The sequence below is a fragment of the Ascaphus truei genome, chromosome 5 (genome assembly GCF_040206685.1).
Source record: "Ascaphus truei isolate aAscTru1 chromosome 5, aAscTru1.hap1, whole genome shotgun sequence".
Classification (NCBI taxonomy): Eukaryota; Metazoa; Chordata; class Amphibia; order Anura; family Ascaphidae; genus Ascaphus; species Ascaphus truei.
In genome coordinates, this window is record NC_134487.1 from 288,223,064 (window position 1) to 288,249,634 (window position 26,571).

The following is a 26,571-nucleotide window of genomic DNA, read 5'->3' on the forward strand; positions in this document are numbered from 1 at the left end:
AACATGTTGCATTTCTGAGGGAGCTCTGAATATGGAAGTTCTTTGTCCATCAAGTGTTTTATTTAACCTGATCCCACCCTGGCCTTATGAAAGAGAGAGAGCAAGGGGGGGGAGGGGCGTGGGGGTTGCCTTTGCAAACTCTACCCGGTGACAACGCAAGTCGTACCTTTCCTAATGCATAGACTGGTGCCCATATGCAAATGTACCTCCGCCCACTCACTGCTCCCGCCTGCTCCATAAATCCCTCATCTCGGTGCAGACAGGCGCAGACAGGCCCGAAAATGGTGCAACTAAGATTACTCATAGATGCTGCCTGGCACAGGTATTTTTCAGCGTGATTTGCAATTAAATGTAGACTTTACGCTCATATTTGTGCTTTGCTATATATAACCCATACAGCTTCCTTAAAAAGAGGATATGCCCTGTAACATAACAAATTGACGTTCTTAAATCCTGTCAATAATTCATATGTTTCCTCTTCTGAGGTCCTGAGTTCATATTTATAAGCTGTTTATGCTTATTTGTTTGTCTAACAATTGCACCATAATTACTTTAAAAATAAGTCTTATCACCTAAAGAGATTAGGTAAAGATTATAAGACATGCACACCTGATCTCACCCACACCTCCCTGCCATCTCTGTAAATGGTGTTACCCTTCTGATTTAATACTGACTAAACTTAAACTCGCCCCACAAATCAAGCATCCCAATAGCCAGCACTCATGGCTACTGTCCCACACTCAGTCACTCCTACCACCCACTGTGGCCAAGCCCTGCCATCTACAGCACTTATTCCCTCACCTGCTGTCTCTGTAAGTCTCCCATCATACCACTTAGATTGTAAGCTCTTTGGGGCAGGGATTTCCTTTCCTAGTGTCTGATTTTGCTGCGCTTAATGTATTATTATAATTCTCCGTACTGTATTCTTGGTGAAGCACTGAGTACACTTTTGGCGCCATATAAATAAAGATATACAATACAACCTCCCCAAAGCATTTGGTTGCCATGGAAACATTGGGAGGTCTATTGATCAAAGTCTCAAATCTGCACCAGATTTGTCAACAAAGAAAATCCCATTTGTTTCAGTGGGGATTGTCCCTTGATTGATTGCCCTTGTTTTCCAGCCAGGAGACATTGGGGGCTATTTAAGAAAGTGAAAATTGGGCAAAATCCTTAAAAACCCGGGCAGTTTCCTAGATGATATTGGGGGTTATTTACTAAAGTCTCCCGGCCCCAGACTTATCGGTTACGCCTTCAGGGGGCCCCGCACTTCCTCCTCTCCCTCCTTCTGTTGGCACTGGCACCCAAATTCCGGCTAAGGGGAGAACTGGAGTAGGGAGCTGGGGAGTCCCCGGACTAGTGCACAGGGCCGCACCACTGCTCACCCTAAGGTAGGTGTGTGCGTGCGTTGTGTGTATGTATGTGTGTGTGTGTGTGTGTGTGTGTAGTAGTAGGAGGGTCTCTAGGGGGAGTCTTACCTTCAGAGCAGCAGCGTCACCCCTCCTCCTGCAGCATCGCGTTGTCATGGCGACCCGACGTCACATACCACCGTGACGTAATGATGTCACAACGCTGCCGGAGGAGGGGTCCCGCTGCCAGCAGGCCGCATTGGACCCTGCAAGAGGTTAAGCCGGCCCTGATTTTTTTTTTCGCAGGAAAACCTCCCATTGTTTCTAACGGGATTCCTTTTCTTTGATGGATATGGCTCTGTTTTTTTGCACTGATTTTGTCCAACTTATGCAGGCCGGCGATTTGAGCAAATAGACCCCATTGTGTATCTGTTTATCGGCATTTATCATGCTTATTCTGGTGAGTTTGCTTCCCCGTATCCCGGTGCTTCCCGAGCTAACGCTCAATCCACCATTATATCATTTACTTCTAAAGAAAACACGGAGCATTCACTCTTCTGCCTGCCGCAGCAATTAGAAATGATGAGGTGTAAATCCTCATGTACTTTATACAGTTTCACACCTTTACTTTGACCGTTTTTTTGTGCTCCACCTCTGAGACGATCTTAAGGTTGAACTTTTCTAATATTCATAACTCATAAGTGTATCTCCATTACATGTAAAGAGCTTAATTTGAGTGCACTGCTAAATATTGCACCAGCTTTAATTAAATAGTATTACGTCAAACTAATAGAAGATGTATGTATGTATTATATATATATATATATATATATATATATATACACATACATATACACACACACATAACCTTAATAGTAGTGGTGATTACCTAGTCTAGTCTCAAACCTGCTTTGCAATTAACACCAACCTCACACTGATGATACCCATCAAGGTTGAAACATGTCTGTGAGTGGGTTTAATGGCTTTGCATCTCATCCCAGCCTCTGTCTAAAAGCTGTGTTTAAAACAGCATGCATTGGCTTGAGGATTGGCTTGTGTAATACGAGCTTCAGACAAAAGGTGGCACTGAGTGCTCATTTGCATGTCATTTCCCAGAATCCCTTGCTAAAGTGGAAGCGCTGTATGCTGGGTGACAATGGGGAAAGACAGGGTCGCAGACCTGTCTAAGACATGCAAATGAACATACAGTAATATTTACAGTTGCTATATATATATATATATATATATATATATATACAGTGTTCGACAAACCTATACATTTGCTCGCCCCTGGCGAGTGGATTTAACCCCCGGGCGAGTAAATATTGGCCCAAGCAGCACACGTTTGGTACTAGGTGGCAAGTAGATTTTTTTGTGTGGCGAGTAGATTTTTTTGTGTGGCGAGTAGATTTTTTGGTGATTTGTCAACCACTGTATATATATATATATTTAAAACCAGAGACATAACATAAAACACAGACAAAGCTCAGTGCACATCCAGAAAAACTTATATACGGTACAGTGCCTAAATATACATGTATAAATAACTAATAAATAAAATGGTCTTTTAGTTTAACATTTTGGCCAAATTGTTGTAAGCCCTTGAGCCAAACTTCACGGCAGACCACGTTTCAAGGGTCCCTAACACTAATATAAATTCTTAATAACCTGTGCATTGCCAGGAAGAATGATTTATAATAAATCTGTCAATATAAGTTGCAAAAGTTCTAAGTCTGATTGAAGCTTTTATTAACCTGTACATTACCAGGAAAAGCACTCTGTAATAGATTTGTCACAATCACACTGCATGCAGGCAAGTTCCCCTGATAGTGGGAGATGCCATGGAGTGAGCTTTTAACCATTTAAATGTGGGAGGGAGTGAGCTTCAATTGGATAGGAGGTTGCCACCCTCCAAAACAGCCAAGACTAGCTGCACAAGAATTCAATCAGACTTAGAACTTTTGCAACTTATATTGACAGATTTATTATAAATCATTCTTCCTGGCAATGCACAGGTTATTAAGAATTTATATTAGTGTAGGGACCCTTGAACGTGGTCTGCCGTGAAGTTTGGCTCAAGGGCTTACAACAATTTGGCCAAAATGTTAAACTAAAAGACCATTTTATTTATTAGTTATTTATACATGTATATTTAGGCACTGTACCGTATATAAGTTTTTCTGGATGTGCACTGAGCTTTGTCTGTGTTTTATGTTATGTCTCTGGTTTTAAATATATATTGCCATGCTCAGTAGCACTCCTCTGTGAAACTTATATGCTTATATATATGTTGTGGGTATTTTGGGGGTTCAATTTGAGCTTGTAGGTGTTCTGTATGATATATATATATATATCTATATATATATATATATCTATATATATATCTATATATATATAGATATATATATATATATATATATATATAGATATATGCAAATATAGCTGTATGCTCATCTGCATGTCTTAGGCAGGTCTGCAACCCCGCCTTTCCCCATTATCACCCAGCATACAGCACTTCCACTGCAGCAAGGGATTCTGGGAAATGACATGCAAATGAGCACACAGTGTCACTTTTTGCCTCAATAACCATTTTTAACATGGTTCCCTATAGGCTTAAGCTTGCTGCATGGTCACAGCTTTGAGCACAGCCAGGGTTAAGGTGCATACCCAGAAAACCACCCACAGACAGCTGTTTAAACCTTGATGGGTCTCATCAGTGTGGGGTTGATTTTACTGGGATGCAAGAGAGGCTTATGGGATAGGCCAAACCATAATACTGAGTTAAGTTATGGTGAGTAAAAAAAGTGACAAAAACCCTCCACAGGAAAGCAAATATGCAAATATAGCTGTATGCTCATCTGCATGTCTTAGGCAGGTCTGCAACGCCGCCTTTCCCCATTATCACCCAGCATACAGCACTTCCACTGCAGCAAGGGATTCTGGGAAATGACATGCAAATGAGCACACAGTGTCACTTTTTGCCTCAATAACCATTTTTAACATGGTTCCCTATAGGCTTAAGCTTGCTGCATGGTCACAGCTTTGAGCACAGCCAGGGTTAAGGTGCATACCCAGAAAACCACCCACAGACAGCTGTTTCAACCTTGATGGGTCTCATCATATATATATATAGATAGATAGATAGATACACAGTGGTCGACAAATCACCAAAAAATCTACTCGCCACCTAGTACCACACGTGTGCTGCTTGGGCCAATAGGAGCTCGCCACGATGTTAAATCCTCTCGCCCGGGGCGTGCAAATGTATAGGTTTGTCGAACACTGTATATATATAGATGTATATGTGTGTGTGTGTGTACGTGTACACACACACATATATATAGATATACATTTTCTATTGTAAAGTAAAAAGTGCCGGTAACCGGCGGCCTCTTATCTTCTCCTGCTCCTCATCTCCGTTGCGTTGTTGTGATGTTACGTTATCATGGCTATGCCATGTGTCGTCATGGCGTCATTTGATGCCGTGTTGCCATGGCGACCTGTCGTTACAAGGAAACGCCGCTGGAGATGAGGAGCAGCAGAAGAAAGTAAGAGCAAAAGGAGGCGTTGGGTGCCAGGACACTTTACCAGCACAAAAGGCCCTGTATAAATATATATTAGTAATCATACAGTACTTCGTACCGAGAGCAAATGTTCCTGTTTAAACGTTAACAATTCTGAGTGTTATAAGACGAAATTATACAATGGTTATAAATAGTTTTAATGAAAAATTTATTTGTGAACAATATTTGGCGTATCGAGTTTCTCAGACTGAATCTTTATACAATCGAGTCCTGGAACTCGAGATAAAGTGATATAAAGCTGTCTATGTGTGAATAAGGGTTTGTCTAACAAAAGACCAGCACGTTTAACGACCTGAGACTTGTTAACGGTCATTGCAAACGCCAATCGGACTGGAAATTTACAACGATGCCAAACAAATGGTAAAATAAGATCGTTCTTTGTGTCCAAATTGATACGGGGTTTAAAGGCTTGTTTGCCTTTGTTTACACCAGTTATAATATCAACACCAAGTACTCGCGGCCTCACGCTCCGCGCAATCAATCAACCGTTGGACAGGCCCTCGTCAGCTGCAATGTTGCACAATACCACGACGAGATAAGATATTCAATTTGGAAGTTCAGTTGTGCATTGTCATCGTCTGCATCTTTTTTACCTCAGCAATTGCCCCTTCTATCTATTTTACCTCAATAATTGCCCCGTGTATTTATCTTACCGCAGTAATTGCCCCTCAAATCTATTTCATCTGTACTTTCCACCTCATATCTATTTTACATCCGCAATTGCCCCCTCATATCTAATTAACATCAGCAATTGCCCCTCTAATCGATTTCACCTCAGAAATTGCCCCCTCGTTACTATGTCGCCTCATTAATTGCCCCCTAATTACTATTTTTTTCTCATGGCAGGGAGGGGGTTAATGAGTGTTCTCTGGTTCCTGTGACCTGGTCACAGGCCGCAGGGCACCTGGTGGCCGCCCTGTCACCAGTGCATAAATAACAATAAGGGGAATAGTCCCTATCTGGGGCCTTCCCGGCAACACTACTCTACTGGTGTCTCACGGCCTAACTGGGGCCTAGAGGCAAGGTGTAGGCCTAGCCCAGGAAGCACTGCTCCCTGGACACTTTTTTCTCCTTTGGCTCCTCCGTCCAGACTGACTCGCGGGCTTTCCGCGCGTGGAGGATAACCTGTTCCTCGCAGTGCTCACATCCCCCATTGGCTGGTACAGTCCCACGTGCTGCAGTCTGTCCCACTAGGGATTCTGGAACTTGTAGTCCCGCGTCTGCGGAGCCATCTTAAGATGGCCGCCGCACTCCTCACACTGCACGTGCGTGTGTGCCTCGCCGCATTGCCATGCACAATTACCAAAATGGCCACCGCCACACTCCCGATCGCGCGGAGCTCCGGCCAACCACTTGACAGCTCCCCCGCACCGGAGGCAGGGTAGGGGGGACTCGGCTACACATATAAAACATGCCTCATCGTGTAGGTGCCACCACTTAACCCCCTCTAAGTGAGTAGCCCCCTCAAAAACAAGCAAGTATAACCTAGGTATTTTCACTGGGTATGAATTGGAGAAATTAAAAGATGTGGAACAAAGCTTGCAGGTTAACCAAGATAAAGTAATCAAATGTATACATGATTGAACGGGTTACTACTAACAGAAAGGGCCCGGAATCCCCTGCTATCCAGAGCACGCCGCTGGCTTGCAGAGCACCATCTCTCACCCCCAGGCACGGCCTATCGTGTCTTGTGAAAATCTGTTACCTTGCTTTTTGTTCCGTGGCCATGTGCACTGAATAAATCTTGTGACAGGCCCCAAATAAAGTCTCTCTTCAGAGCGCACGTAAAGGTGCACAACTGCGCGTCACCAGAACATCTGGAGCCAGCCCAGCACAAGATTCAAAACACATCTGGAAGGACCCGTGGTCCGTTAACGTGTTACATGGGAGAACCGCTCTCTGCCTGGAAATCACGTTGGGGTCCAAGGCCCCTTGTACCATATGCTGCGAAGAGACAATTGTAGTGTGATTTGTTTAAATGATGCCTAAAGGGGTTCATTGTTAACCCTTTCACTTTCAGAGGGACCCGCGACGCATTGCAAAGCCCGTCTGGCCGTGAAAAGGTTAAAGGAGGCTTCGTATAAGGGACTCCAAAAGGGGGCATTAGTTTTTTCGTACAGATGCAGCGACCATTATTGCGTCTTCTAATGCAGGGGTGGCCAACTTCAGTCCTCAAGGGCCAGCAACAGGTCAGGTTTTCAGGATATCCCTGCTTCAGCACAGGTGGCTTAATCAGTGGCTCAGCCCTAAAAGTGAGAGTAGGCCACCCATAAGGTTGACATATGATTCTCCCGGGTATCAACTGATTCGTGTAGCTAAATGGGAGGCCCCCACCATGTATGAGCCAGGTGAATCTTGGAGATGTGGTCCCTGGTGGTATACCAATGACTCCTTATGTGGGAATTGCCACCTGCCTCTATGCTTGTTTGGGCTTAGATAGGAATCAGGTGTTAGATAGAAATATGTACATTAACACTGTTGAATTGATTAGGACATCAGCGTTTCTAGCAGGTGGAGAGTGTAACACCCCTTAGTACTGTATGCATTTATGTATACACGCTGCCCCCGGTGGATGTGAGTTAACCTGCTCTGCATACCACAGTGTCAAGTGTATTGATGGACATTCTCCCCCCACCCCAATGGCTGAGATCAGAAGAAAGGATTAAGCCCATTGGATCCCGAGCAGCTGAGACATCATGGCAACTGGAGTTCGGAGATACAGAGGCAGGGATGAGTGCGCTGAGAGGGGGACATGTAAGAGAGGGGAGAGAGAGGACCTGTCCCGAGTAACCCAGTAGATGAAAGAGCGAGGTCGCCGAGCCTAAAAGACCAGCAGGCCGGCAAGACAGGAGAGAGAAGCTGTGCAAGCTGTGATTCATAAAGCCAGAAAGCAGCTGGGAGGTCGCTCTTAAAACACTCCAGTATCCTTTCTAAGTGCACGATACCCCTTGTAAAGTAACAGGCGGCCAGGCCTGCAACCATTTCAGCTATACAACACTACACAAGCTCCAACGCTGTGCCGGCACCTACAGTGGCCCTTTTAGTTACCATCCGAGTCACCGGGACTGAATAAGTGATGCTTTGGGACATTTGCGCAGCGAGGTTTGTTATTACCCAGTATGTATATTTCCTTGAGGGTTTTCTTTGGTCTCCTGACATTGAGGGCCACTGCATGTGATTCCTGTGTTCCCTACCTATAAAGTACTAGTATATATAAGCTGTGCGTCACGCTGTGTTGTCGGACTCCAGCCTGGTGCTTTGCAGGCTGAATATTCTCTCTCAGGTACAGGGGAGGGGGACTCGGGCCCCTGCTCCAGTATATACATATCAACACATATAGGGAAATAGAGGGGCTACAAGAACAAGCCTGAATCAAGGCAAAAGTGGTGTAATTCTGGGGCAAAACACACAGCACCTGATTTATCCAAGATAAAAAAAATCCTATTGATTTCAATGGGAATATCTCAGTATACAGAGCAAGAGCACAATTCTGTGGCTCTGTAAAAAGAGACAAACTGTTACACGTGGGGGGTCCAATACTTCCGAGCCAGACCCCCCGCAGAGGGGTTCCTCGTGCCCAGGCAGGGGGGACAGTTAATCTGGCCGCGTCTGTACGATGCAGATTCTTTGCCCTACATTTGCACCATTTTTGTTGCTTGATACAAATGCCCCTAATGGCTTTTAATGGGATTTCTTTCCTTTAATAAATATGGTGGTGTTTTTGCCCCAATTTTTCATAGATTTTAATAAATAGACCCCCATGCAATTATGGGGCACAAAAAAAAATCCTTTTGCTTTTAGTATGGTTTTCTTTTCGTCCCAATAAATACGGTGTTCGCTTTTACCCTCCCAAATTTTCAACCGGGAGACTTCGATAGATAAAACCCCGACGTGATTTGGTCAAGTGTTAATTAAATGAAAGTTTAAAAAAAGGAGAGGGGGGCAGTTTTAAATAGGACCCCATTTCTTTTCAATTTGTATCCAACTTTTCCCTGCAGTTTCAAAGCATTGTGCGCTCAGGGGGTGCAGGGGAGTGTGTTGGTGCATTAACATTAGAAATGAGTATAAGCTAGGTGGCTAGCTCCAGTCCTCAAGGGCCACTAACAGGTCAGGATCTCAGGATATCTATGCTTCAGCACAGGTGCTGAAGACTGAGCCACTGATTGAGCCACCTGTGCTGAAGCAGGGACTGATTGAGATACCTGCGCTGAAGCAGGGACTGATTGAGCCACCTGTGCTGAAGCAGGGATAGTAAACCACTAAAGATAACCATCCGCCCAAGCCCAAAGTCGCTTTTAATTTTGGTATATGGATGGATAAAACACTACGGAGCACAGGGATAGCAGTTAATAAAATCAACAACTTTGTATAGAAGGTGAAGCCCTCACATAAAGATCCCTATGAATAGCACTCAAAGTACATAGGTATAATGTTATATATAGTTGATTTAATAATCAAGAAATACAAATATTCCTATAGTGAAGCAGGTACTGTATATCCTGAAAACCTGACCCTTGAGGACTGGAGTTGCCCACCCCTGGTATTAAGGGAACCTTCTTATCTCATAGATATATAATAAATATATATATATATATATATATATATATATATATATATATATATATATATATATATACACAATATACAGAGCCAGCCGCCATTTCCATAAGCAGAGGTGTATAGGTAGGTGCAAGTCCCATAAATAATTATAAGGTAACGATACCGTGTAGAAATCAGGAGACCGCACTCCGTTCTGAAACAGGTAAAGTGTATATTGGGGAAAAAAGGCACAGAATTCCAACGTTTCGGTCCCCCAAACCGGGACCTTCCTCAGGGTGGTGCAGCAAGGGAAGAACACAAACAACCATTTATATACCCTAAAAAACATATGTGACAATCAAACAATTAATCACCAAAGCAGGCAAAAAGCCCGCCATCAAAATATTTATAAATATATATACAATATATATATATATATATATATATATATATATATATATATATATAGTAACCTTTCGCCACCTTCATGTAGACAAGAGTTTAGGAAACCAATAGACCCGGAAAAGTCACAAAACGCTGAGCTAAAATTAGCGGGGTGAAGGAGAGCCGGCAGGAAACAGATCCTGGGTATGGTTTATGATGTGTCCTTCCTGTGGATGGAGTACAGCTGTGACCGCTCTCTGACAGCGCTGGTCAGAGTGTGACATTATTCAGCAATACCGTATAAAGCGCCACATGTTCCTTCTTACACAACCTTAATCATCCAATAAGGGACCTGCAGTAACCCTATCCGAGGGGCCCAGCTACAGGACAGGAAAAGAATATAATAATAATAATAGCATGTTCTTGTATTGCGCTGCTAGTTTTACGCAGAGCTTTACAGAGACATTTTGCAGTCACAGGACCCTGCCCCGTGGAGCTTACAATCTATGTTTTGGTGCCTGAGGCACAGGGAGATAAAGTGACTTGCCCAAGGTCACAAGGAGCCGACACCGGGAACTGAACCAGGTTCACCTGCTTCAAACTCTCAGTGCCAGTCAGTGTCATTACTTACTGAGTCTCCCTCTCCCTCTCCCTCTCCCTCTCCCTCTCCCTCTCCCTCTCCCTCTCCCTCTCCCTCTCCCTCTTCCTCTCCCTCTCCCTCTCCCTCTCCCTCTCCCTCCAGATTGATATCAAAAGAACACATCATATGAGAGCAATGGGATTGTGTATCTGCCTTTATTATTTTCAATAGGATATTTGCCTTTGATACATTTGATGCTGGTTTTGACTTCTATAAATGACCCCCAGTATCACCTGTCTGCAGTTTTAGGCAAGCCTTTTAACCACAAAGGGGGTTATTTATTAAACTCTATGGGGTCTATGTCTCAAGACAAAATTGGCGCAAAATTGGTATTTTCACCCTGTACATTACCTGTGTATTAAAGTATTTTGCTACAATTTTCCCTGTCTGTCCTATATGCGTTGGGGAGGAGTTACATGGTGCACAGATTATAATGCGATGTATCAAATTCTGCGTCTCTGCCCCAGCTTGCACCTTGGGGAGTGTCAGTGGGAGGAGTTGGGGGGAGTTACATGGTGCACAGATAATAATGAGATGTATCAAATTCTGCGTCTCTGCCCCAGCTTGCACCTTGGGGATTGTCAGTAGGAGGAGTTGGGGGGGAGTTACATGGTGCACAGGTTATAATTAGATTGTAAGATCCTCGTGGCAGGGACTCCTCTTCCTTAATGTTATGTTTATGTCTAAAGCACTTATTCCCATGATCTGTTATTTATATTATCTGTTATTTATTCGATTACCACATGTATTACTACTGTGAAGCGCTATGTACATTAATGGCGCAATACATACAATACAATACAATAATGAGATGTATCACATTCTGCGTCTCTCTGTGCCATTATTTATCCCTTTTATTTGCACTAAAAATCCTTCACATCTGAAGTGACGTAAGTCTAACATTCTGCATCAGATGAAAGAAACAGTACTAACATTCACTGCAGCTCTGCTCCCAAGCACAAAGGGAGCCTCTGAACACACATGCTTCTCTGCTTTGATACATAGGGGGTGATGTAACATGGGGCAAAACTGTAACAATTAAATTGTACCGCATTTATCAAAGCAAATATCCCTTTGCTTCATATCGCCCTAGTTTCTTTGAGAAATCCAGTGCAGACTTTGTGCGCTAATGTTGATCCACTTTTGCAGCCAGGAATCCCATAACACAAGGCTTCTCAACTCCAGTCCTCAAGACCCCCCTGCCAACAGGTAAGGTTTTCAGGATATCCCTGCTTCAGCACATGTGGCTCAATCAGTGGCTCAGTCGAAGAGGCTGGCACAGGTGGCTCAATCAGGGAAAGCAGGGATATCCTTAAAACCTGACCTGTTGGGGGGGTCGAGGGCTGGAGTTCAGAACCCTTGCCATAAGGGTATATGGAGGATGTGTATCAAACGGGGGTTTGTTACTAAACTCTCCTGACTGTAGAACTGGGGCAAAGTCTGTGCAAAAGAATTGCACCAGGTCCATCACAGGAACAACTCGTATTGCTTTCAACGGGATCCATTTTCTTTGATTAATATAGCTCTGTTTTTTGCACTAGTTTTGCCCGACTTTTGCCGCCAGAAGACCTTAGTAAAGAGACCCCAAAGGTCTCCCGGCTGCAAAACTGAGGAAAATTAGACCAAAAACATTGCAGCAGATTTCAAAAGGTACCAGGGGATTCAATGGGATTTAATTTTTTTAGCCTTAATAACCATGGTGATTTTCTCTGCTCCAGTTTTGTATCTGGGAGACTTTAATGCACGTACATCCCCCAAACTGTGGCAAAATATCGTACCACCGTGTTTTAGTACCTTATGGGTCCTTGATAAGTCATTTCCATTTGCTCTTTAGGAACTAAGCATTCAAATGGAAATTCCTCTGATACATTGATGACGAAATGTAAAGAAAGCACAAAGGAAGGCGGGAGTGTGCACATTGAGGGTCATTTATTAAACGTCCTCTGGCTGACTTGCCCAAGGTCACAAGGAGCCGAAACAGGGAATTGAACCAGGTTCCCCTGCTTCAAACTCTCAGTGCAAGTCAGTGCCTTTATACACCGTCACATGTATCACGCATCAAACTCCCATTGTTTCATAAATCTGGTGCGGGTTCGCTATACAATCGGGAGACTTTGATAGATAACCCCTGTGCATTATTTTCTGCTTACATCAAATGGGAAATCTTACACTAGGTGTGCTCAGCTCCAATCCTCAAGACCCCTCCTCCCCCCCCCAACAGGTCAAGTTTTAAGGATATCCCTGCTTCAGCACAGGGGGTGCAGTCTTCCACTGCGCCACTGATTGAGCCACCTGTGCTGAAGCTGGGATATACTTAAAACCTGACCTGTTGGGGGGTTTCGATGACTGGAGTTGAGCCCCCCTGCCTTACACCACCCCAGAACGGGCGGGTAAAAGGGCAAATGTGGTGCACCAAGATGCAGAATCAGATACCTTTCCGTATGAAGAGATCAGTGCAAAAGAATATCACCGGATTTAACAATGGAAAAACTCCAATTGCTTCACGTCATTTCTTTTTTGTAATATAAATCTGGTGCTGTTTTTTTTTGACGCAATGGATTTGCTCGTTTTGTAGCAGTATTTAATACATACACTTATTACCACCCCCCTTCATTCACATGGCCTGCAGCACATACTGCACATGCTCAAAATATAGAGGAAAGACCTGCACTAATTCATCGCGGTTTTGACAGTAGCAGTGAGTTTACCAGCTGATTGATCTCTTCCAGGCGGAGTTCTCGGAGCTGAATCTCGCGGCCTATGTGAACGGCGGGTGCATGGTGGATATGCAGGTGTTGAGGAATGGTACCAAGGTAGTGAGGTAAGTAGCACCGGGGGGGGGGGGGTGACCATGTTATTCTTGACTGTCATAGGTAGACAGTCCTGCGTTTATATCCTCTATATAGATTGTCCAAGATGTAGGCCTCCATGCCCTGGTAATCTGGATCCGGCGGCGGTCACAATGCCAGATAAACACACACCATCAAACCCTCATGAGTAGGGTTACCACATTCCTCAAGTCCAAGACAGATCGATCCGGTCCTGCAGTGTGGTGGAAAGTAACAAATGATCCCCTATTGGAAGACAATGACCTAAATCGATGTTTCCCAACTCCAGTCCTCAGTGAACCCCAACAGGTCAGGTCTTAAGGATATCCCTGCTCCAGCACAGGTGGGTCAATCAGCGGCTCAGTCATTTTGACTGAGCCACCTGTGCTGGAGCAAGGATATCCTTAAGACCTGACCTGTTGGGGTTCCCTGAGGACTGGAGTTGGGAAACACTGACCTAAATAAGAGCACTGTTTTTAGAATCCTTATGGCAAATCTATACTGCCCATCCTTGTCCACTCAGATTGCAAACTCTCTTCTCCTGTCTCCCGTTCGGAACAACTCACCCACCACCCTGCTAATATAACTCGAAGCCATTCACCTAAAACCCCTGCAGCGTTTATCTCCTCCTCAATGCATCGTAACGTACACGTGCTTCCTTCTGCTGCTTCGGTACTGAAGCAGAGACCTGTGCCGTATCTGTACAACCCGTTACAGCTAGGAAACACTTTATTTTCGGTCCACGAAAATGTGTCGCAACGAATCTTCTCCGGTCAGGAGAAGAAAGGGAATAACGAGCTGCCTGACTTAATTGCATGTGGGGGGAAAAAAAGCTTATTTTCACAAAACGTCCAACTTTATTTCATACCGCGCTTTTCTGCCAATGGGACGCAAAGCAATTGACAATTGCAAAATAGAACACACCAGGTGTTTCCCGCACTCCACTTGGAATGCGGGGAGCACCTGGTGTGTTCTGTAGTGTACTTAGGAGAGATTACGGGGTCTCTTCATTGTTCCCGTGCACCCACAGCGAACTTACATCAGGATCACAACCATACGTACGGTAGTGCGGTTTATACAACATACTTTCTGACAATTACAATGTAGCACGGTACATAAAATAACACAGGTACAAGAACTTACCCAACAAGCTCACAAAGCATGGGTTTTAAGCTTGTTGGACAAGGGCTGTGCCTCTAAAATTCAGTGTACAGTGCTGCATACCGCGTGCTATATTGTAATGCGCTGAGCCCCATTGGACAGAGACACCGGGAGATAAAGTTCCTTGCACAAGGTCACGCGCTGATACTGGGATTTGAAGTGACCTCCCCTGCTGCAAACTCAGTGCCACTGTTTGCAGAGTCGGTGCTTTTACTTGCTGAGCCTTTCCTTCATTCGATAAAATGTGTCCAAACCCTCCACAGTGAGAGTCCTCACCATATGAGACTCAGAAAGGGCGAGTAGTGTTTATATGAACTACAGTATATACACTGGTGAACATGCAATGTGTTGAAGGTCTCTCTGTCAGAGAAGATTAATGCATTTGTAAGCAATGCTTGATAGAGATCCCAGCATCTGAACGTTCATTATTTCCACTTTAAGTCCAAAGACAGGAACACTTTCTATAGCACTGATACATGGCCCCCAAGTATTCTGCATTCCTCCGTAAACCTGTCCCCACAAGCCTGCCCTGCATTTCATGCTTTCCCCACTATATATGTTTTCCCAGCTGCATATTTCAGTTACGAGTCCCCAGCGTGTGTTTTATCCACCCGGTAGGTCTCTTTCTGTCCCTCCACCACACACATTTGGTCACCATATGGTCCTCTCTCTGTGACACACGAGAAGATACTAAGCCTGAGGCTTATATTAACGTGGGAATCCCTAAGGAATTTGTATTTTTCCTGCAGTCACCACTTTGTAACCTCCCTATGTAGAGGAAAACAAGACATCCTGCATCCCATGTCTATAGTATCCCTTCCCTCTCACCTCCTCCTCTATACAACCTCACAACACGCCCCCTGTTACTAAATACAGTGAAAACTAAAGCAGGGAGGGGAGAGATGTGTAAGAAGAAGGGGAGGGATGTGTAAGAAGAAGGGGAGAGGTGTGTAAGAAGAAGGGGAGAGATGTGTAAGAAGATGGGGAGAGATGTGTAAGAAGATGGGGAGAGGTGTGTAAGAAGAAGGGGAGAGATGTGTAAGAAGATGGGGAGAGGTGTGTAAGAAGAAGGGGAGAGGTGTGTTAGCAGATGGGGACATTTGCTCCAAAACACAGAGCAGATATTTTCATCTCTTTCAACCTGTGCATGCGGCGTATGCGGCGTATGCGTTTTATTCTTACATTTAGCGCAGATCTCCTAGGAGCAGAGGTTAAAGATAAAGTTCCCCAATTTAACCTATTTTTAATGTGAGCTCCACGTGACTCCCTTTAAATTAGATTACCCAGCTGGTTTTTTTTTTTAAATTTTGTTTCAATTTTTAATTTGTAAAGGCCCGAAGCCTGGAGTAAGGTGTCCACACGGTGACTCCTCTTACATAGTTTCGCTTTCTCCACTCCACCAGGGAGCACTGAGCAGTTTTCCATGCAATGCAAGATTTGTAGATGCGTACAAAAAAACAAAAACCTTCCGTAAAAAAGAAGGAAATAAGGTGCACAATATTTTGTCATGTATCACATGCAACACTGATCATGTCATATATATATATATATATATATATATATACACACACACACACACACACACACACACACACACACACACACACACACACACACACACACACACACACACACACACACACACACACACACACACACACACACACACACACACACATATATATGCTCATTTGTGGTTGCGAAAAGCGACATGTAGGTCTAACGACAAGGCCATTTACGCAGAGAGTGCTGGAACACATGAGGTTAATAATTTAAAAAGATCAGACACATCCTGTGTCCAAACACTTTAGTACGTGTCAATCTGGGAATTTGAACAATTTTAAATGTGTAGCATTAGAACATGTTAAATCGCATATAAGGGGCGGTGATAGGTCCAATGCTTTATATAAAAGAGAAGCTTAACGGTTTAAATACCGAATGGGATTTGAAATACTTTTTATAGGTTTAATCAGCATCTTTGAAGATCCTACACTATTCTACTCCACATTGTATCCAAGGCTGCGCGTAGACCTTATCTTAACGTTTTCTCTGCCCTAATGATATGCCTGGTCAGGTCCTGGCACACCAGAGGCTCTTGTGCCATACGCGGTACATCATCATGACAACGCTCACTTTCTAGGGCGTGATCGGGCTCACTGCTGCAGCAGAAATGGAAGACGGGCCCCCTCCACTTCTATTTACATTAACCGGGGGGGGGGGGGACAGTCACGGCCAAGTGACCACTACCGAAGCGTTCAAATGCCAGAAGCTCGGTGGCGTACGGTGCTGCTGGACCTCAGGGGAAAGGGTAGGTCGTCTCAGAGATGGGTCTTTGAGGTCTACTAATGCTAAGTGTATTTAAAGGGAAGGAAAACTGATCCAGTTATAGGCGCAAACTGTGGTCCATCTCATTGTGAATATTACGCTGCCTCCTCCCTCTCTCCTCTTCACCGTGCACGTGGAGCGCAGCGCTGTGATACATCTCCTTGTGAATATTACGCTGCCTCCTCCCTCTCTCCTCTTCACCATGCACGTGGAGCGCAGCGCTGTGATACATCGACGCTGAGCGATGGAGTCAGACTGATGCACTTTGCTCGGGCTTTAGCAATGCTTGGTACATTTGCAGCACGTGATACAGGTCGCCTGCTACGCCAAATTGCAGACTTCTGTCTCGCTGCCCTGACCATGTTAGTAATCTTCACGTTAAGGGGCAGCATGGTGGTTATTTTCAGGATAGATTTGGTGCAGTTTTTTTTTAATTATTTTTTTCTTCCAGTTTTACAGTCTTTGAGACTTTGATAAATGATGAAAATGTTAGAGAGGTGTGTTAGTGAGGTGTGTTAGTGAGGTGTGTTAGTGAGGTGTGTTAGAGAGGTGTGTTAGTGAGGTGTGTTAGTGAGGTGTGTTAGAGAGGTGTGTTAGAGAGGTGTGTTAGTGAGGTGTGTTAGTGAGGTGTGTTAGTGAGGTGTGTTAGTGGGGTGTGTTAGTGAGGTGTGTTAGGCCTGGGACATAGTGCTTGTATCCGGGCGGAGGCGCGCTGAGGCTCAGGGAAAGCGGTGCTTTCCCTGGCCTTACACAGCACGCCGTCCGTGGGCGTGTCGGGGGCGGGTCTGGGGGCGGGGCCAGTGACGTCACGGAGCTGGTTCGCCCTCATTGGGCGAGCGCCAAATCTGAAGACTGTGAGACACACGCTTCCGCAAGCGTGCGCGAGCCCCTGCTAAAGCCTCTCTCATTGCGGCTGCAGAGGCTCACTGCCGAGCAGCAGCGCGCCTCAGCACGGGTCAGCGCATAAACGCTGACCATGCCCGAGGCCTTAGTGAGGTGTGTTAGTGAGGTGTGTTAGTGAGGTGTGTTAGTGAGGTGTGTTAGTGAGGTGTGTTAGTGAGGTGTGTTAGCGAGGTGTGTTAGCGAGGTGTGTTAGCGAGGTGTGTTAGTGTGGTGTTAGTGAGGTGTGTTAGTGTGGTGTTAGTGTGGTGTTAGTGAGGTGTGTTAGTGAGGTGTGTTAGTGTGGTGTTAGCGAGGTGTGTTAGCGAGGTGTGTTAGCGAGGTGTGTTAGCGAGGTGTGTTAGCGAGGTGTTAGTGAGGTGTGTTAGTGTGGTGATAGGGAAGTGTGTTAGAGTGGTGTTAGCGTGGTGTGTTAGTGAGGTGTGTTAGTGAGGTGTTAGTGAGGTGTGTTAGTGTGGTGATAGGGAGGTGTGTTAGTGAGGTGTTAGTGAGGTGTGTTAGTGAGGTGTGTTAGTGAGGTGTGTTAGTATGGTGATAGGGAGGTGTGTTAGAGTGGTGTTAGTGAGGTGTGTTAGTGAGGTGTGTTAGTGAGGTGTTTGTGAGGTGTGTTAGTGAGGTGTGTTAGTGAGGTGTGTTAGTGAGGTGTGTTAGTGTGGTGGTTAATAAGGCAACAGTTCCAGCATTCTATACCTAAATAACGTTCGCTGTATCGCCCGCGTTACCCTCCCAGACTGGCCCTGACCCCCAGCGCTCACAAACTGGCACAGCTTCTAATACACATCTCCTGCAAATCTTCACTTGGTCTAAAATAACAAACAGGTGCGGGTCACAGCTGCTTGGGATTTGCGGGGGCCTCATTAAGGAGCCTGAGGCAGTCAGAACTGCTTTATAACCTCTTTCATTTATCCTGATCATATATTTTACTATTGAGGTCTCCAGTAGTTCTGTTTTAGATGCAAAAGTGATGCACTTCTGTGGCAAACAATCTGCACTAATGTAGTGTGGATGCATATGTGTGTGCATGCATATGTGTGTGCATGCATATGTGTGTGCATGCGTGTGTGCATGCGTGTAGTTCTTACACATGACACACAGTTTTTTGTCTGTAACGATGTTTGACACATTGTGTTACATACATGATTGATACAATTTAGAATAAAGCAGAATGATGTGTTTTTGTTTTGTTTTTTTACCAGTATTAGTAAATATCAAATATTACTTCAATATGTTTTATTGTAGCTGCCCTGTGAAAATAATTCACTTTGTTAATGTCTCTAATCAGTGGTGGATTTCAAATGTTGCCCCCCCCCCCTCCAGCGCCCCCCTCCTTCTTCTGCAGCATCACAGCAGCAAATGACAACGCAACGTCACATGACGATGCGTTTCCATGACCACGCGATGCCATATGATGTCACATCGCATTGTCATGTGACGCCGCCATGCTGCAGAAGGAGGAGGGAGGTGTGAAGGAGAAGGTAAGAGACCCCGGCAATCAGTGGGGAAGAGAGTGGGACCTGGACATTTTTAACGTCTACTTGCATTTCTCTTGAACGCCAAGAAAAAGTTGACGGACCAAATTTGACGCATTTCTGGAGCCCAAAAATGGCGCATGGTTGTAATTTATTCTCACGTATCATTTGCGTGCATGCGCCACCCACAGCCTCCAAACTCTGCCTCTAACTCCACCCTCTACCGTCATTTTTTCCTAGTGAAAAAAGAAAGCACAACGCATGAAAATTGGTTTTATACATTGCCGCACAAAGACGAACAATTCCTCTTCTGTGCGTCACTGTTATAACAAAATTGCTTTTAGAGACACTTTATATAAAAGTCCCAATGACCCCTAAATGTTCAAGGTTGGAAGGGACACAGATGCACTCCTGAGCCTGAGAGGATAACAGTCCTGTATCATCACTGGAGATTCCTTATAATCAGGCATTATACATCAGCCATTCAGGCCACAAGGGCTCTGTATAAAGCCCATTTCATCCCAAAATTGACACAACGAGTTGCATTTTGAACGTCAGGCTAGAGTTTACCCTCTCCGCATCTGCTTCTGATTTGGGTTAGGTTTACAATAGGAGGGACTGAAACATATAATGGCATACAGAACGTTTTGCGTGTAGAAGAACAATCACTTTTTCCACTCGTATCTGCGTCAGGACAATACAAAGGGTATACGTTCGATGTGTGGCGTGACCGTCATGTAACTTTCGGATGACATATTGATATGATGACTGCCGTGGTCTACTGGACTGAAGACACAGGTACTCATGTAACTCATTAAAGGAGCTGTCCCACAATCACTGTAACATAGTTAATAAACACACAAATACCCAGTAAACACATATAAACACCAAAAATGACCCCCCAAAAAATTATATATATATATATATATATATATATATATATATATATATGTGTCAAAAGGAGTGCTACTGGGCGTGGCACTGTATACTATAATAATTAATTATACAGGTAAATAAGAATTGTAATCAGTTAGTGTTAGGACCTGCGATATCTGGTCATGCCTTGAAGTGGCTCGCAGGCTTATAATGCTTTTTCCAAAGGGTTAAACTAAATGACCCTTTTTTCAAGATATATAGGTATTGTACTGTGTATTTTTGTCATATTGAATCACTGTGACATGTTTGCAGTATCAGTGTGGTTAGCTTACCTGGGCCTCAGTGGTGCCAACCTTCACCTTCCCACACAGTCAGGCTGTTACCACCCGCAGTCACTCGCCAGGAACGCTGGATCACGTACGCACGCTCGCAGAGGCTTATGCAGCTGTGGACCACAGACGCTGACTTATACATGCTGCAAGTGATTGGGAAGTGACGCAGATCTGATTGAAGTTTTGTTTATATGAGTGAGAGGATTATTTACCTGGGAAGTACCACAAAGATGTGAGAAGGGGCTTGAAGAAGGGCCTTGGTGCTCGAAACGTAGCCCCACTCTATTGTATTTTTGATACTCTTTAGTCTTATATAGTCTCATATTTTCAGTCAATCCTCTCTTTTTTATGACGCTTAAGAGCAGGGGTGGCCAACTCCATTCCTCATGGGCCACCAACAGGTCAGGTTTTCAGTCATAATGACTGAGCCACTGATTGAGCCACCTGTGCAGAAGCAGGGATATCCTGAAAACCTGACCTTTTGGTGGCCCTTAAAGACTGGAGTTACTCACCACTGCACTACATCATGGGGTCCCTGGAGTAGAATGGGACCACTCGCCACCGCCACTGCCGTTCAACCGCCAAGGACAGTCAGTTGCCGGCCGTTTTGCCCCTAAGGTAATTGATTAGCGTTAACTTTAGGGGCTGACTGCAGTGGTTTTAGGCTAAGGGGTTAAGCTTTTTAGGGTAAGGTGAGGTGGTTAGGGTAATGTGTCCAGGACTCCAGGTTAAGCTTCTTGGGGTAAGGGGTATGATTAAGGGTTAGGGTAAGGGGTTAAGCTTTTTAGGGTAAGGTTAGGTGGTTCGGGTAATGTGTCCAGGACTCCAGGTTAAGCTTTTTGGGGTAAGGGGTATGATTAAGGGTTAGGGTAAGGGGTTAAGCTTTTTAGGGTAAGGTTAGGTGGTTAGGGTAATGTGTCCAGGACTCCAGGTTAAGCTTTTTGGGGTAACGGGTATGATTAAGGGTTAGGGTTTGGGTTTTTGCCCCCGGGAGACTGTGACACATCACATTTACTGGAGTTACATTTTCTTCTTTCTCCTCGATACAAGTTCCCTCATCTCCATCCACATTTTCTCTTTTATATGTGGGGCTCACGGGTTGTTGCCCCAGATTTGCACCCTGATTTTTTTTTTTTTAGTATCGAGAGATACCAAGCCCCATAAAAACAGGGTCAAACCAGAGAATAAAACCGCCAACAAAAAGTTGCCACGGAGGCCGATGGAAACTAAACTCCTTCATGTTACTGATATTGTGAAGAAGAAGAAAGGAGAGGTATGTTTGGGCAACGGGGCTTCATCACAATATGACTGTAGCTGTGAGAGTATTTTGGGAAATGTTTGTAAGGCCGCACTTATAGTGCTGGCGACGCGACCGATAATGTCACCCGTCGCCACCCGCGAAAGTTATAATTTAACTTTCAGCAACGTCGCTAGCCACAGGGTCATTGATTGGTTCAGAGACAGTCACATGTGGCGACAGCCTCTGAAACATAAAATTTACCCGGCTTCCAAAATTGTGGTCACTCCGTCGCCCGTCGCGCTTACTATAAGCGCTCGCGACGGAGTCAATTGTTTTGTTTTGGAGCGCCGTCGCCGTCGCGGGCACTATAAGCGCAGCCTTACATGTATGGCAGCAAGAGGCAGTGAGGCAGTTAAAGAGAACGCTTGACCCGTTGACCTTCCCACATGGCTCGGCTCCATGTCAACACAGCCCTGGTATTTCCTCAAGGAAATGTCAGATTCCTCCCTTTGCCACATCCTTGGCTTCCCCCCCCACCTGAGGATTAAACATAGGAGTGTGTTGTTGTGTTTACAGTCTAATGAGGATGCCCTCGTCCCCCTGCTGATCAAATACTGTGATGGGGGGGTCATCATTTAACCACAAAACACAATGGGGTCTATGTATCATCATGAGCCGAACGTAGTCCCGTCTGGTGGCAAAGACGTTACATTGAAACAGGTCATTTGAAACATGTCTATGTAACATCTCTACCTAGGGAGACTCCATCATAGTTCTGTATTTTACATTCTCCATGCAACACGTTTTCTCAACCCCAAGCAAACCTCATGATGACCAGTTTGCATGGGTCAAGATGTCAGTGACACTGTGTGTGGCCATGTCTGATCCTAAAACTATGAAATAAGGAGGCAAGACTTGGGAAAACTGTAAACTCAATTTCAGTGTCTTTGGAAAATCTTGAAGTACGGTGCGGCTGCACCTTCGGCGTGAAGGTGACTACTAGGCCCAGCACCATTGAGGGGCGGTGCAGAAGGCACAGGGACCGCTGCCTTAGACACTTGCCTGTGTCTGCCGCCTGTGCCTGCCGCCTTGCTTCTTGAGAATCCAGCATCAAATGGCGCAGCGGACGCCACCAGCATGACGTCGCATGGCGTCTCGTTACCATGGTAACGCGACATGCAAAGTCATGCTTGCCATGGCAACAAGACGCCATGTGATGTTGGCTGTGACGTACGCAGTGTCATTTGACGCTCAGTTTGGAAGGAGAAACAGGGCGGGAGAACTGAGGCGGCTGGCACAGGTAAGTAAGTCCTTCCCATTAGGCCAGAGAGCGCGGCAAATACAAATGGGGGTGGACATTTTTGGCACCCCCAGAGGTTGCCGCCTTAGGCCCGGGCCTAATGGGAAATTCAACACTGGGTAGTCCATAGTACAGTATAAAAAAATCCATTTGTATTTGTTATTTATATGATAGTAACGTGTATTACTGCTGTGAAGCGCTATGTACATTAATGGTGCTACATAAATAAAGACATACAATACAATACAATATGAAACAATTGCAAAGTTATCAATCCTGTAACATAAAGTCCAGCTCAAACCATTGAAACTGTTTTGTTTTAAACCATTTTTACGGTGGGGCATACAGTCTAGTGCCATTAATTACGCGAGGATTTCCAGCTGGAGTTCGTTACAGGATTGATAACTTTACAATTGTTTCGTTTTGGATTTTTTATGCCGTACTTTGGACTACCATTAAGTTCACCCTTTATGCACAACGTTATAACTAAAGCATCATACGTTCCCCATGGTGACTAAGAGACTAATGAGACCTCCTTGGATTTTGTGCATTAAGCTATCCTGTGCACTGAAGGGTTACGGCCGCGGTGAGCACAGGCTGCTCATTAATCATTGTGGAGAAAGTAGACACAGAAACCTGCGATGGTGGCAGATGTTTTCAGTGTGCATCTTTTTAAGCCATATGCCCAGTGATAGCTTTGCCGTGTGTTCCAATGGTTGGTATGGGTGCCGAGTTACGTCTGTCGATTCCAAATGGCTCGTTTTACCTATGCTAATTTGTATGTTTAACACCCTCCCCCTGACCCCACCGCCTGTGTGGCTACTTTTGTGTCAAATTTGTGTATTTAAAGTGTGATTTTCACTTGGTCAGGTATCCCTGAAGATGGTCCCTGTTGGGGACCGAAACACCGGGCTCCTGTTAGTCATGGGTCAATAAACACCCTCTATTTTTCATGCATTTTGTTTGGTGCAGATATTTTAGACCATTCTGGTCTTTTCTTAAAGTTGAATATTTTTTTCTATCTAGCAGAGACACCCCTTGTAAGATAATTAATACTATGTGCAGCCATTTCCTAACAACTGTTATCACCTAGCATACAATGCTACCACTGCAGCAAGGGATTCTGGGAAATTGCATGCAAATGAGCACATCATGTGTCACCTTTTGCCTGGAATATCCATTCACATGGAGCCCATTTAAGCCAATGCATCGTCATTCACTCAGCTTTTAAACACAGCATGGGACTAGCAAAGGAAGTCAAACCACTCACAGACATGTTTCAACCTTGATGGGTATCATCAGTGTGAGGTTGGTTTATACTCGCTTTGCAATGTTTCTAGGCTGGGTAGGTTTACCATTACATTTTAAGTTATGGTGGGTGAAAAAGGCAACAAAAAACCTCCACCGTTAGCATACAGCCAATAAAGAATATCACTTGTGAGCACATTCACGTCTTAGGGCTCGCTCAGACAGACTGCTACTTCAGCGTGCTGCGTTCGTGCCTCCGCCGCGCGCTCCTGCAATCCAGCGATCTCTGCTCAAACTGCAGGAGTTGGGTCGTGGCGGGGGCGTAACAAACACGTCACGCAGCTGGTTCGCCTTTGTTGGCTGAACCAGCTTGCGTCACGCGACTTTAGCGCCAAATTTCAATTTTGCTTGTGGCAGCAAAATGTCGCAGCGACAACGCTGCACTTTGCCGCTGGTGGAGTTTTCAGTTTGAAAACTCCCACCGAACAACCAGAAATTGCGACGGACGTGTGTGCGCACGTCGCAACGCAGCCTGCCTGAGCGAGGCCTTAGACAGGTATGCAACCCTGCCTTTTAAAAATTATCACCTAGTATACAATGCTCCCACTGCAGCAAGGGATTCTGGGAAATGACAGGCAAAAGAGCACACAATGTGTATGTGGAGGGGGAGTGTATAACAATGGTGTTGGTGGGTGTTGAAATGTAAGAGGGTGTTGCATTACTATAAATGTGTGTGGATACTATGTAGTCTCTATTGTTATATAGGGATAGAATTACATTGTACATCTGTATGTGTAAGAGACAGCTGTGTGTGCATGCATATAGCACAGTACAGTATGTATAGACATGGGATTTAGCACTCATGGGAAGCGAGTTCTCTTGTGTAGTGGCTCATGAAGCTGCGGTCTCAGTTTAGGCCACCGGTCAGTGTCCCAATCAGTTTCATAAATTTGTAGATAGGGCAGTACCCCTTACATAAGGAGCTCCTACAGACGGAATGGAGTCCTGTACAGTTTAGTAGAAGGACTAAAGTATGCCATAGAAGGCCTCAGGAAAGAAGGCTGTTGGTGCCTGTTGGTCAGCTGTAACCATGAATCAGCGTTAACGTTCCTTATCAATCTGTGTGGAAGTGGCAGTTCCCAAAAACAGACAGCAAGGTACTCGGTCAAGCAATAGGAGACACGCCAGGATTTCCCGTAGGGGTCCCCGAATAATTGGATCAGTTCTTAAAGGGTTCCGGAGAGACAAGCGGAGCTGGGTCCTACAACTACAGTACCTCTGCAACCAAGTCAGAAAACCTCCCATCGAGTGTTAAGAGTGGGCACTGATGGAAGAAAAGTATTCGTGTATGTCTTTGAATAAAAACCATACTGTATACAACGTGTCAAGATGTATATGAGCGGTCCCTGTGTTTGGGGACACAAATGACAGTTGTACTATACAGTAAAAGTTCCTGGCGACCATTATTTAACCACCTTGCCACCTCATCGCCCAGCCCCCTGCATGCCAGCACCCTGAGTCAAGGTAACCCATGCGGAGTAGCCATATACACACCAAACCAATATAACCTCCCTAGGAAGCCGGGCGAGGAGGGTTACATATATATATATATATATATATATATATATATATATATATATATATATATATATATATATACAGTATACAATACATGCATAAAAGCATCAGCCTTCCATAAATAGGTTACAAGGTAAATGGTTTAGACCAGGGGTGCGCAGACTTTTCACCTGCACCCCTATGTCTGCTCTCCCCCCCCCTTCTCGTGCCCCTCCCCCTGTCACCTCACGTTGCCATGACATCACGTGAACCCGTGGCATCATTTGACTCCGGGTTGCCATGGCAATGCGTCACCCAACACCAAGGTAACGAAATTTACAGAGGCCTCGCGCGGTACCGTCTGCATTTAATTTAAATGCATTTGTGGAAGCGCACCCCTGATTTAGACGATGATGAGGATGAATGAGCGCATGCATTTAGGAGGTAGGGTTCTCATGCTATGGAACTATAGGTGGCTCCCTCCATTCAGCTCATGGTATTGTCACTCTGACTCTTTTGTCTCCCTCTCTCCAGGTCCTTCAAGCCTGACTTTGTGCTGATCCGGCAGCACGCGTACAGTATGACCCTTGGGGAGGATTTCCGGAGCCTGATTATGGGGCTGCAGTATGGGGGAGTCCCCAGTTCCAACTCCCTATACTCCATCTACAACTTCTGCAGCAAACCCTGGGTGGTAGGTGACATTATACACCAATGCTTTGGTTACGACAGAGACAGCAACAGTGGAAATCAAGCAAACCCATTCACAACATCAATAACCTGATGGTGCATGAGGCTGCATAATAATGGGACCTGTAAATGAGTTTTAGAGGGAACTGATG

At 45.0% G+C, this 26,571-nt stretch overlaps 1 protein-coding gene across 1 annotated transcript in view; it reads left to right on the forward strand.

Moving 5' to 3' along the window:
• Positions 1-26,571, forward strand: part of SYN3 (synapsin III) — a 210,224-nt gene that overhangs the window by 67,469 nt on the left and 116,184 nt on the right. The window contains exons 4-5 of the mRNA XM_075599202.1: positions 13,226-13,317; positions 26,267-26,423. Coding sequence (XP_075455317.1) covers positions 13,226-13,317; positions 26,267-26,423 — 249 coding nt within the window. The remainder of the gene's footprint in view (positions 1-13,225; positions 13,318-26,266; positions 26,424-26,571) is intronic.